At 40.9% G+C, this 14221-nt stretch overlaps 1 protein-coding gene across 1 annotated transcript; it reads left to right on the forward strand.

Annotated features, from left to right (window-relative positions):
- Positions 1–203: 203 nt before the first annotated feature.
- Positions 204–3228, forward strand: LOC148995410 (E3 SUMO-protein ligase ZBED1-like). The gene is made up of 2 exons (XM_089128968.1): positions 204–1320; positions 2559–3228. The coding sequence occupies exons 1-2, from the start codon at positions 227–229 to the stop codon at positions 3226–3228; spliced, it is 1764 nt and encodes a 587-aa protein (XP_088985094.1). The 5' UTR covers positions 204–226.
- Positions 3229–14221: the final 10993 nt, after the last annotated feature.

Raw genomic sequence — 14221 nt, forward strand, 5'->3', positions numbered from 1 at the left:
GCATTCATGTTTTTTTGTGAACACGCTGCATATGAGTTTTCTCATAGTTGTGTTAGAATATTATTATTAGGGCTGGGAAAGTTAACGCGTTAATCTCTGCGATTAATTTTACATGTTTAACGCATTAAAATAAATTAACGCAATTGACGCAAGCCAATCGCGTCCGTTTTAACAACTTCCTGTTGTGACAGAGGAGTGTGCTAACTGAGCGAAATCACACTGCACGATGATGGAGAGCGATAACGGTGGAGTTTTAGATGGAAAGTTTACATTTAAAAAATGTCCTGATGGCACAGACAGAAAAGTGGTGGTATGTACAATTTGCAAAGCCGAATTTAAATACCACCGGAGCAATTCGTCTTTACTATACCATTTAAACGCAAAACACCCAGGTGTTCTTGCCGCAACTAGCGAGGCTACAGGAGGGTCTCGCCAATCGACCATGCTGGATTACTGTAGGCCTCGTGGCGGGCCGATGAACAAATCTGTAACTGAATCTTTAACCGATTCTATTGCTAGATGGATAGCTAGAAACTGCCGCCCAGTTAACACGGTAGATGACGAGGGACTACGAGAAGTAATTCAAATTGCATCGGGAGACACTTCTTACAATCTACCATCTAGAAGAACGATTGTGTCGAGAATACACCATTTGTATGACAGCGAGAGGGCACGGAGGATGGACATGCTTGAGAATGCAACGAACGTCGCCCTCACAGGAGATCACTGGACGTCTGTGAGCAATGACAACTACTTAGGCGTCACAGCACACTTTATAGATGAGGAGTGGAGTTTCCGTTCATTTGCCCTTACTGTGAGTCAAACCACCGAGCGCCACTTTGCGGAGGCATGCGCTGATCATTTTTTGGAAGTTGCCAAATATTGGAATGTGGAGAATAAGTTAACAACACTTGGGACTGACAGTGCTCGGAACATGACAGCAGCTGCGAGACTACTACCATTTGAACACCTGCCCTGTACAGCCCACTGCGTTCAAAGAACTGTAACTGTTTCTCTTCACGACTGTGGATTAGATGGTATTTTGGCCAAATGTCGCAAAATTGTGGGGCACTTTAAGCACAGTCCATCAAATGCTCAGGAATTAGGAGAACAGCAAGTTGAACTTGGACAGAAGCAAGAACCGCTTGTACAGGACGTCCCAACCAGGTGGAATTCTACCTTAGAGATGGTCAGGCGGATCCTGCGAAACAGATTGCCACTGTCCACTACTCTGTCTCAGCAGAACAGCAAAATTGCCATGTTGACATCACAGGAGCTTGCTAAACTGGAAAAGGTTGAAGAACTACTTGAACCTTGCAGGTTAGTTTATTTCTCTCTCTATTGTTTGTCTCTCTATATCTGTGTTTCCTCTCTTCCTGTGTTTGTCATGCGTGTGTGCGCGTGCATATATATATGTATGTGTGTGTGTGTGCATATGTGTGTGTGTGTGTGTGTGTTTTAGGGCTGTCAGTTTTTTATTCGATATTCGAATATGCATTCGAACATGACGTGAAATGTCCGTAAACGAACTATAAATAAACTATCCCTTTTTCAAAGTGCCATGTTTTTTTTTCTTTTTGCAATCTATGATTAGACCGTTTGATTTATTTTATTGTTTACCATCTCATTCAGTAGCAGGCTCTAAAATATGTGTGTGCCAGGCACGTCTGTGCACTCAGAGTGCGTGTTCTCCACCGCGGAGAACATCATCAATATAAAGAGCCGCACTTGATCCAGATCAAGTTGATGGACTGGTGTTTCTAACAAACAATATTAAGAAATGAATTAGCTGTGTAAGTTGTCACGTTATTTGATGTTCCTATTCTGTTTTTTCCATGTAACCTTAGCTTAATTTTGTGATTGTCTATGCATAGTGTGGTAACACTTTATTTTGATAGTCCACTTTAGACATTCAACTAACTATAAGTAACTTTTCAACTACATGTCAACTAACTATCATTAGAGTATTAGTAGACTGTCAGCTTAATATCTGCTAACACTTTATTTTATTGGTCCCTCAACAGACATTCAACTGACTGTAAGTAACTTAGCAACAAGAAGTCAACTTGTTCTCCTAAACTGAACCCTAACACCTAACCCTAACCTAACAGTCTACTGACAGTCTACTACAGCCTACTAATACTCTAATGACACTTAGTTGACATGTAGTTGAAAAGTTACTTATAGTTAGTAGAATGTCTAAAGTGACTATCGAAATAAAGTGTAACCCATAGGGGCACTTCATATAGATTAAGTTGATAGTCTGCTGTTTCAAACATTAAGTCAAACATGTGTTTTTTAGACAGGCTATGGCCGGAGAGTTATTATTATGACAGCCAGACTGTTAATGCATTTATGCATTTTTTTCCCTGTAGATATACAAATACATTGCTTAATATTTGATATTCGTTCAAATTATATTTTTCTCAAAAGTGACAGCCCTAGTGTGTTTCGTACCCCTTTGAAAATTGTCTCTGTGTGATCTGACTTATTGTGTGTGCCACTGTATAATTAAAACAATTTACTGACATAATTACATCTTGTACTTTCCTCTGCAGAAATGTGACTGAACTCCTAGGGGGCGAGCAGTACATTTCTTGTTCAGTGGTGTTACCAGCATTTTGCCACTTGTTCCGGGTTATGGAGCCATCAGATGATGATCCAGTCTATGTGGTGAGGTTCAAGAAGGTGTTTACCACAGACCTAGCTAAAAGGAAGGAAAGCACCAACCTCAAATGGCTGAAGATCGCTACTGCTCTCGACCCCAGGTTTAAAGATTTGAAGTGTCTTCCTAAAGACGAAAGGCATGAGGTGTGGACCTCAATAAGCAGCCTGGTAAAGGAGGAGAGGCTGGCACAACAACCGTCAACAGAGACAACAGGAAAACAGCCAACAAAAAAGACCAGGATGTCTGAGTTCTTGCTTTGTTCATCTGATTCAGATTCAGATGATGAAGATTCTATAGACAAATGTCTGAAACGCTACAAATCAGAGCCCAAAATCAACATGGACCAGTGTCCACTGCAGTGGTGGTCATCAAGAGAAGGAGCACATGTTCTAATGGCACGCATAGCACGCAAATACCTGTCCACACCTGCAACCACAGTGCCCTGTGAGAGGTTGTTCTCACTCTCAGGCCACATTGTCCAAAAGAAGAGAGCTTCCTTGTCTCCTGATAATGTAAACAAACTGGTCTGTCTCAGTTGCTGGCTCAATGCAAAAGAGTAGGCAAAATGTTGTGGCAAAATATGTAACATTCTCCTTGTGTTATTCGTTCTGCAAAGGCTGTTTGGTGCGACATGTTTGGGGCATAAAAAAAAAGTTTTTGCTTTGGATTAAGTTCCAACCATTTTGATGATCTTGGTAGTTTAAACTTACACTTTAACATTTTGTTTAATTATATTGTTGGTGGATATGAAGAAATTGCTTTTGGCTTATTGCCTTACTTTATAAGATGATATAGGATTTCTGATCAAATTCAACTTACACTTATACACTTTGTTTTATAATGTTGCACTTTATGGGAATTACCCATACTAGTTCCCAGGAGAGAACGTTTACAGTTCATAAGATCATTGTAATAAAATGCTCTGTTTAAACTATACTTCATTGTGTAAATGTATCATTTTTAACGTATAAGTATTGATAACAAGCTTTGGGAAAAAATGCGATTAATTGCGATTAATCACAGCAAGTTGTGCGATTAATTAGTTAAATTTTTCTAATAAATTCCCAGCCCTAATTATTATAAATATTATCAAAACCATAATGCATTTATCAAACAAAAGTGAAGACAAAAGCATATTTTCCCCATGCATACTAGAACATAACTCACATCCAGGCTTTTTTGGCACTGTTCCTCTTCCCAGTGAAGTCAGAATCAAGCTCCATACGCAATCTAGTTAAGTTTTATCTTTAATCTAGTTAATCTCCTCATCAGTCCCTGTAAGAAAGAATTTTACAGTGAAGCAAGTAACATCAGGCGGGGAGCTATAGCCAGAAGTGTAATCAAAGGCATCAGCAAAGATTACTACAACATATTGAGAAACATCCCAGTGGAGGAGCTGGTAGCAGGAAACATAACCCACAGTCTCAATAAAAACATCCTGAAGGTAATCTCTAAAAAACATGCAACTTCATGACAACATTTTACTGGAGACACAGCTGACACAGTCAATCATTAGGGCAACGGACACAGAATTCTACAACACACTGGGATATGTGCACAATTTTCAAGTTGACCCGTTTGGCGCCCACTTTTATCCTGAAACCGGGATGACTATTTTAGTGCATTGCCTAAAAAAAATCCCAAGTAACTCTGTATTTAGATGCAACAGGCAGTGTAATCTCCAGTCAACAATACTGTACTATGCTCTGGTCTTACCAGGAAGAGGAAGAGATGCCCAAACTTTGCCAGTTAGTGAGATGATTTCTTCAGAGCATTCTGTCCCGCCTATAACATTCTGGCTCATGCAATTTTTGCCGAAATTGCCCGCTTATACCACTGTAAAAATACACTGTGTAGAGACGGACTACAGTTGGTCACTAATGCAAGCGGTTCTTCTATCCTTCAACAAGGAATCAGTGCTTGCATACCTTGAAAGTGTGCATATGATCTGCCAAATGCAGAAAAAATAATCAGAAATCAGATCTAAGACCATTTTGCATCTCTAGCAGCACATGTAATTAAAGCAGTCTCTTCTGCTTATCGCAAAAAGACCAGCGATAAAGACTTGGCAATATTTGCCACATTTGTCTTTGTGGGGTTGCAAATCATGGTGTGTGTTGATGATGGGCTGCAAATTTTCAAGGACCTGTGTGTTGTGCTGCTTTCAAGATACGTCACCGACAGTGTTTCAAGCAGTGTAGCAATCTTGCAGGAGGTAATAAATCAAGAAGTACGCATGCAATGGTGGTTCTCCATACAGTAAACTCTTCCGAAGCATCTTCGAAGGGGTACTGAACACTCTGGTAGATGAAAAGCATGAGGAATGTGAACCAAATCCTTACTGGCCAGGTATTGTCACATTCCTTTTGGAGAATTACATGCCCATCTTCCCACTTTGGAGCGGCATACTCTTGGGTGACCTAAAAAGGTATTCTGTTGATTTGGCTGTGACTCTGCTATCTCATAAAGACCTATGTCAAACAAGAGACACCAACTGTCATGCAGAAAATTGGTTTGGGATTGTGAAAAATTTCATTCTCTGCAGAAAGCGTGACCTCAGACCAGCAGAGTTCATTACCTCGATGTACAACTTACTGAAGGAACAATACAAGGAATACATCTTAAGTAATAGTCTTCCCCAAGATGTACTTACCCGACCCACAAAGTCATCTAAAGATGTATCGTTTGCTGTAGAGAGGTGGGCTAAAAGATCAGGAAAAAGAGGCAACGAACATCCCGCTATTAAAAAGGTAATTCCAGTTATGCAAATATATTACATTTAGATTTTTTTTAAGTGTTTTAGTATGTTTTAAAATATATTGACTTTTTTAAAGACCCCAGCTTGACACTTGCAAAATTATACCCAATACCCAATTATGCAGTGATCCAACCAAAGATGCTAAATAAACTTCTGCTCAAGAGGTAGTATAATAATAATAATAATAATATGTATTAATTAATTTTCAAAACTAATTTTCCAGATCAAAGCTGCCATTCCAAAGACAAAGGATAAACACACACCAAACAAAACTACATCAACGAAGTACAGTGACCCAGCCACTGCGGGAGAAATTGAAGGAGAAATTGCAAATGAGGTATAGGGACTGTGGCATTATTAATAACTCTGACTGTGCAAATTGTGACTGTGCTTAATTTAGTGTCGTGATTTCTTTTCCTTTTTCTACAAAACGAGACTATGGACCAGTAGCCTACTGCCTTCAAATGGCTGTACTGTAGCTTTAATCCCTATACGTTAACTAAAAGAAAAGTTGTGTAAAGTAAATGCAATAACATGTACAGCAAGTTCGTTTTCACTATGTGAAAAATTAAGCCTATGGTTCATGTCTAATGTCAAATAATACGTCTACAGATTGTAGCCCTCTGGCGATGTAAAGAAGTGAGCAGGTTGTTGCGAAGATAAAAGCTTTGCCTTTCAAATTCAGTATTGTTTTAAGGCACGTGGACCTACTTACTCTGTGACCACATGAGCTGTTAAATGGTGAAGTGCAGATTTTCTATTCATCTATGGCTTTCAGAAAAAGTAGCTTGCAACTGTATATTCTATTGTGTTATTAATATTCTGTAGGTTATGGAGAGTTACGTTTGTGCAGTCCTTAACAAACACAACAAGTCTGGGAGATTATACCAGCTCAATCACTACACCACCAGTGACATTCTGCATGGAGCGAGACACCAGGTCGCTCGACAAGGTTTGAAGAACGTAATTATATCATGAAAACAATGTAATGTAAGCTATATATTTAAGTAGCCTATATTGTGAGTAAAAAAAACAAAAACGTTTCATATGAATAAACAAAAAATATGCGGGTGTCACATTATACAGGTTAATTTTGAAAGCTTTGATGGAGCCTTTTCATTTGTGAATGTACGAAACAACCACTGGATGTTTGTGGTAAGTGAAGAAACAACAGGTTTTTGTTTGTATACATTTGGGCCACGGCCGGACTGGGACACTATTTCAGGCCGGGAAATCCTACACCCATCTAGGCCATCCTATGCACCCAAATAAAAATTTTGAAACACGGACAACCCTGGTTTATTGTTTGTTTGTTTGTTTGTGTCATTTGATGATAAAAAATTAAATTTTTATTACCTTATTAAATGTATGCATCATCTTTCATGTCAAATTCTCACATTTCATCAATAAATTCAGTTATAATTATAAGACACAATAGGGCTGTTACCCATCAAATTAAATAATGTGCACTGCAATTACAACTGCAATAAATAATGTTTTGAGATTAATGTTGTAAATAAATGTTAGAATATACAAATAAACCAATGCAATACTTAAACATTAAACTAAACGATGTTTTATTAACAAAGTTCGGGAGAAGCACGTTCAGATAATTAACACAGGTGGAGAGCACTCAGCAATCATGATTAAATGATGTTTCATTAACAAGTTCGGGAGAAGCACGTTCAAATAATTAACACGGGTAGAGAGCACTCAGCAATCATGATTAAAGCACGTATATATAGACTCAGTAATCTCACCTCATTTCTCTAACAGTTTAGCAGCATACTAGTTCCTGGTTCTTAACCGCTAAACGTTACCATGTCCCAGCGATCAAGCTTTTCCGATGTAGGATTATTCATCGACATGGATGCGCCCTCTCATTCTGGTGGCTCATCAACCTCTCACTCCACGCCGGATGTTGCACCTGAGCCCCAGCACAGTGGCCGCACAGCAGCCCGATCAACCCAACGCTTACCAAGACGTCGAGGCCACTCTTCACCGCCCCCGGCGAGGATTCCAACTTCCTCCCCGGCCTCCTCATACAGCTCGGCCGTCCCAACGATCCCACCCATTGGGAAATGGACCGTCGCTGGTTTGAGAAAAGCACTGGCCAACTCAGAAGTACAGGCTTCGCGGAAGATGAACAAAGCGGAGCTGTACGATCTGTATGTAACTTTAACCCAGTCAGTTAACCACTCCCAAAAGTCTCACAGTCAGAGCAAAGCCCGCAGGGCCCAAAGATCGCCAGCCCAGCCTCCTAGCTCCTGCTCGATCTGCTCGAGTCGCAGGCCTTCAGCGAGCCTGGGCCGCGCCCCAGATTCCGCCTTTACAGGCCAATTCCTACCCATCGACGAGGCCCAGCCCTCCATCACGGCTCCCGCCGTAGCAGAGCTGCATGCTGCCGGTCCCAGCGGATTTTCCACAGCCCCTCAGTTCCATTCTCACACTGCTGTTAACCCTTTTTCCTTCCAGTGGCCTCCAGCCCCGGGAGCAGATGCTAGTGCGAGGCTAGCGTCGCTAGCTTCACTAACCCACTCCCCTCATCTGTTTCAACCAACAGGTTTCAACCCCGCCCACATCCAGTGGCCTGCAGCTCCAGCAGCAGAGACGAGCGTGAGCCTGCCTCATCTTGCACCGCAAGCCCACTATTCTCCCTACCACTCTTCCTATCCTTTTCATCCTCCAACTAACTTTCCTTTTCAAGCCCCAGGAGGCAACCCAACAGTGAGGCCACCGCCAACACTCACAGCCCCGGCCCATACCCTTCACAGCTCTCTCACTCAATCCAAGTCTCTATATTCTCTTTTGACAGCATCTGCGATGCCCATCCCGTCCAATGCAATCGCCATGGAACCACCACCAGTCTCACAAAGTATCCGCGCACAGATTCTCTCAGAAATTCAGGATGCTGGCTCCAGAGGCGGACCAATTCCCAACTCCAGAACCTCACTATTCGGAGCTGATATTCCCATAACCCACCCACTAAAACCCCTCCTCGACGCATCACTCGACACTATACTCCAAGCAGTTTCTCCCAGGACCCTCCAATCCTACTTAACGGCTTGGAGATGCTTCAAAACATTTCACGGCTCCTATAACATGTCATTTCCCGATTTTTCTCTCCTTTCAATCACTTCATTTATTTCCTAGCTTAACAGTGTTAAGGGCTTACAAGTCGGGTCAATTAAAGGTTACTTGAGTGGCATACAGTTTTTTCATAAACTGACGTACGGCGCTCCCTCCCCCGAGATAAATAATCCACAAACCGTCTTGCTCATCAAAGGGATCCAAAGATCCCAGCCCACCCATACCGACGCCAGACAACCCATTACGCTAGATATCCTCACCAAATGTATTCATACCCTCCGCTCAAGCTACCAGCCCCTCAACACCGCTCGCACACTTGACGCCATGTTCAACCTAGCTTTCTTCGGTTTCCTTAGATGCTCGGAACTCGCTATCACCTCCAAATTCGACTCAAAAATCCACCCCACTATTGCAGACTTGTCAGTACTAGACGGTGAAACAATCTCGTACCAAAAAAGGTCATTTCATCTACATTTTTAACCTCCCGTCGCCAATCCAACCATACCAGTCAATTCTGGCATACATGAAATGGAGAAGCTCCCAAGCTAGTACTCCTTTCGAACCCCTGTTCACCGACGAACCCAATAAACCAGTGACACGCTTCTAGTTTCAAATACACCTCAAATCCGTTCTCCAGCAGTCAGGTATTCCACCAAAGGATTTTTCAAGCCACCCCTTTCGTATCGGAGCAGCAACTTCAGCAGCTCAAAAAGGCCTCTCCCAACAACAGATCCAAACTCTCGGGAGATGGTCCTCAGACGCTTTCCGAACCTATATCAGGACCAACCGGTTCCATATTAAAAAAGCGCAACAAACCCTCATTGGTTAAGGCTTCATTTTACAGGCTTCAGTCCCACAGCGGATACAGTGAGAACCTTCCGGTAGAGCACTTATGTTTTCTCTTTCATCCAGCGACGCAGTGTGAGAAAATCTCCCGGTTGAGTACTCATTTTCCTCCTTATCTTTCTGCTCAGCAAGCTTCAGTCCCACAGCGGATACAGTGAGAACCTTCCGGTAGAGCACTTATGTTTTCTCTTTCGTCCAGTGACGCAGTGTGAGAAAATCTCCCGGTTGAGTACTCATTTTCCTCTTTTATCTTTCTGCCCAGCAGGCTTCAGTCCCAGCGGATGCAGTGAAAACTTTCCGGTAGAGCATTTATGTTTTCTCTTCCGTCCAGCGACGCAGTGTGAGAAAACCTCCCAGTTGAGTACTCACTTTTCAGTTTCCTCTTTGCCCAACAGGCTTCAGTCCCACAGCGGACGCAGTGAGAACATCCAGCGACGCAGTGCGAGAAAATCTCCCGGTCAAGTGCTCACTTTTTTCCTCTTTTCATTTTCCTTCCTCTTTTCCCGTTTCCTCTTTGCCAGCAGCTTGTCTAACAGGCCAGCCCGCCAAACTCGGCACTCATTTGGGGGGTCTTTAGTCCGGCGGCCCTCCTCTGCTCTCTAGCTTTTTGGGGGAGTACTCTGGGTTCGGGCCGAATTTCGAGCTCGGAGCCCTCCCCCCGGACAGCACGCCAAATACGCATTATACTTTATTCCCTTTAATTGTATGTAAGTGTGAACTCGTGAAACCACAAATAGGAGGCGGCAAGTGAGCGTCTTAATTAGTGAGTCATTCATACAAAAGATTCGTTCAAAACACTGAATTATTCAGTAACAAAACGCCACACTGCTGTAGCTTTCCTGTGGAACTATTTTAGTCGGTGAAATAGAACAAAAACAGTTAATATGGTTTGTGTCAAATTTAAGTAACTTAGTAATAAATATCTACGCTACTTGTTTATTGAACAATAAATTCAATGTAACATTTTCAATCGTGATAATATTCAGTAAAACAGGTCCCTTAGTTGTGTTATGTTAAACAAATCATATGATATATATATATATATATATATATATAATTTTTACTTAAGTATATTTCTTCTGTGAGTTTTCTATGTGCTGTTTAACGCATTTTTTTAGATTTCTCCAAGAATGTAACGTTAGACAGGTGCTAGGCTATTGCTTACATTTGCTAACAGTTCAAAAGCTCACTACACAACAAAATACATAAACACGCTGCCAAATATAGAAAAGCGCTGCAAGTAACACAGACCACAACGGAAATATTTCCGGGGAACCTAATAAGTGATGGACCCGACTGGGACGTGCTCATAGCATACACAGGACGTCCTCACAGCAAAAAAACGTTTATTGACAAGAAGTGAAAGCCAATATTTTTTATAAATAAATTATACTATTAAAATAATATTGTATATATAAAAAATATTATAATATTATCATTTTTATAGTTCTTCTATACTCCTTGCTTACAACTCAAATTCTACTTTATTTTATTTAATTTCTTTTAACTTTCTCCCTGCAAAACACAGAGATTCAATTTATTATGACACACAACTTGTATACAATATACAACATGTATTTACAACATGTATTAACAATATGTTCAATGTCATCAAAATACAAATGAGAAAAGAACAATGATCAGAAAACTAAAATGTAGTGTTTAACATAGATCTAAGTGAACGAAAACATCCTGCAAAGTTCTAAACATGAAAGTTCATCGTATACAAAGTTATTGTCTCTCAAAAGTAAGAGTCCACTCTGAGTCGCTGATATGAATCGTTCGAAGAACGATGCTTTTCCTTTGTCTAGTTGACGTCAACTTGACAAGTTATTTGAATAAGAAACGGCCACTTATTGTGCCAGGGAAAACCGGAAAACAATCATGTCGACGAGACGCTGTGTTTTGAAGTGCGACGCAAAAGCAAAAACTTTTTTCACCTGCCAAGTGAGGAGCATTTGAAGACTAAGTGGCATCCTGCAGTTCATATATACAAGTATACCACACAAGTATAGCCCAAACCTTGTTCTGTGTTAGCGTCATTTTGAAGATGATTGCTTCACAAACCTAAACGCTATAAAGTATGGATTCGCGAGCCGGCTCTAACGAGCTGAGGATCTGAATCATATGTGTTAAATAAGGGAGACATACACAATATGCAGAGCAGTGGGTCGCGAGGACTGGAGTTGAGAACCCATTTAAGGTGATAGGCGTTCTGTTTGACAATCTCTGCACAGAGAATACCAATCACAACTGACTAGGTCATCTGACCAATCACCGCAGATTAGCGTCACGCAAAAGCAGGTTTTGGAAAAAGGACTCGCTAAACGATTCATATGGGAGTCGGTGAGCAAATAAGGTAAAAATAAATGCATATTATAAGACAACAAAAGTGTTTTTTGTCATTGCATGCTTGTAAAACTGTTGTTGGGGACTCCCAGAACAATATTAGGAACATTTTAAATGCCATAATAGGTACCCTTTAAACAGTTGCTGCGTTCAAGTCCTCCTGGGAAGTCGTGTTTACGACGTGAGGTGCGTTCAAGTCAGTTTCGTCGGAGCAAAATGGCAGTGTATCTTCTTTTAAGGAATTACACGAAAATACAGCAAGATTTATTAACTCTGCTGATAAAAAAAATAAAGAGCAAAGACTGCGCATCAGGTGTGTTTTTCTTTTTATGTTTTTTATTAGCTTATGAAGCCAATGTAAACTATAATGTTTTTATTATAATGATATATTTTGTGCAGGGAGCTTGCTTTATAAATGAAAAAGCCTTACAATGTCAATGAGTAAACATTGAAATTCAAGTCAACAGACGTTGAATTAACGTTTCTCACTGACACGCCCCCAACTCGTACAGATCGGGGCTTAAAGAAAATCCCGAGCTCCCCACTGGTATTTACGACATTGTGGTGGCGTTCAAGTGCGTTAAACTCGTAATTACGATCTATACGAGTTGACTTGAACGCAGCAAGTGACTCTTTGCTGGACACTTCAAGTCGTTTCTTAAGTTTATGATTCAACTGTGAAACTGTAAAAATATACAAAAGATACAATCACTAAATATGAAATTAGAAAGTTACAGATTGACAATAACAGGGATAATTAAACTAAGAAAATGTACATCTTAATATCAAATAACCTTCTCATTAGTGATGTGACATATGAACCGAGGCGTCGGAGCTTGTTTCGAGAAAAAAGGGGCGTGCCAGATGAAGCCGCGATTCAAGGCTTGTGTTGTTTACGTGGAAATCACGTGACTGATGACAAACGAGGCCTCAGACTGAACCGATGACGTATCCACTCAAACCGAGTGTCGTTTCCTGATAAAGGGGTTTCGAAACTCGCGCCACCTTGTGGGTGTTGTCTGGAGTAGTAGAATCAGTTGTAGTAGAGTCAGAGAGTCGAGAGTCAGAGTTACAGTTAGAGTTAGATAGTTGTGTCATCGTCATATATGTGTTAGGGCTGTATATCAGGTTAGATTAGTGATAGTATATTGTTATTATTATTTAAAGTAGTTATATTATAGTATAGTTATATTATTTAGATAAGATTGTTTGGATTGCTTTGGATTTTTGGATTTGGACTGGACTGCTTTTTGATTTGGATTGCCCTTTTGGATTTGTTTGCTTTTTGTGATTCTTCCTTTTTCCTTGTAATGGAGCCGGCAAGAAAGAGGAAATCCTCCCCTGTCTGGGAGTTTTTTGAAATGGTTGCTCACAATAAGGTATGTGTATTATTATTATTATGATTTACTGTCTTGATATAATAATAATAATATTCACTATATGTATTATATTTCACGTCTATTCACTTATGTTTCTAGGTGAAATGCTTGCTGTGCCTAAAGGAGCTGACTTACAGCAATAACACCTCCTCCATGCTCAGGCATTATCGAGCACTGCACAAGCATGCACAGACTTCTAACAATCCCCACAGTAGTCAAAGTAAATAAAATACGAATAATAATAATAAACATTATTTAAATAATGTTTTAGGCTCCTACAATACACCTGCATTTTATTTGATTACAGATTCAAAGAAAGAAATGGTGAATGAGGCCCTGGTGAACATGATCATCAAGGACTTCCCAACCCTTTTCCATTGTGGATGATGATGGATTTAGGGAGCTCCTGCATGTGTTACATCCCCCTTATGTGATCCCAACTAGAAAGGTATGTGATTAATTAAGTGGTTTATCATTATTTAAGAAGGTAAAAGTAAGAGTAACTGTATTTATGTCTATCCACAGGCTTTGAAGGTGATGGTTGATCTTAAGTACAAGGAGGGTAAGGAGAAGGCCAGAGAGCAGCTGCAGAACGTTCAGGCTATAAGCCTTACCTCTGACATGTGGACATCGCTACACATGGATGCCTACCTAGCAGTAACTTGCCATTTTATAGACAATGACAAGCTCTGCACTATTTTACTAGGTGTACAGCATTTCCCGAAGAGCCATACTGCGGAGAACTTGGCTACTGGACATGTCAAGCTCATGGAGGAGTGGGGCATAAAGGAGAAAGTGCCTGGTAACTGATGCTGCAGTCAACATGATAGCATGTGTACGATCACTAAATGTTAGGCATGCGGTATGCATTCCACATGCACTAAACCTAATTGTGAGGAAATCTTTCATCTGTCATCTTCTCAATGGCGTTCGAACCAAATGTAGGAAACTTGTGACCTATTTCAGAACAAGCACTACAGCAAAATGAGCAGATGGGGAGACCAGCTCTGAAAATGATCATTGAAGTGGACACTCGCTGGAACAGCACTTACAACATGCTGGAGCTGAGAGAGCCAGTGGGGGCAGCACTGGCCTCTCTAAAGACCGACATCACCCCTCCTACAGCCCTGG

This window comes from Pimephales promelas, chromosome 3, assembly GCF_988280905.1.
Source record: "Pimephales promelas chromosome 3, fPimPro1.hap1.1, whole genome shotgun sequence".
Classification (NCBI taxonomy): domain Eukaryota; kingdom Metazoa; phylum Chordata; class Actinopteri; order Cypriniformes; family Leuciscidae; genus Pimephales; species Pimephales promelas.

Coding starts and splice junctions, on each gene's coding strand:
- LOC148995410 (XM_089128968.1), top strand. CDS start 227: ATGATGGAGAGCGATAACGGTGGAGTTTTAGATGGAAAGTTTACATTT. Junction 1,321..2,558: donor GAACTACTTGAACCTTGCAG/GTTAGTTTATTT, acceptor TTTCCTCTGCAG/AAATGTGACTGAACTCCTAG.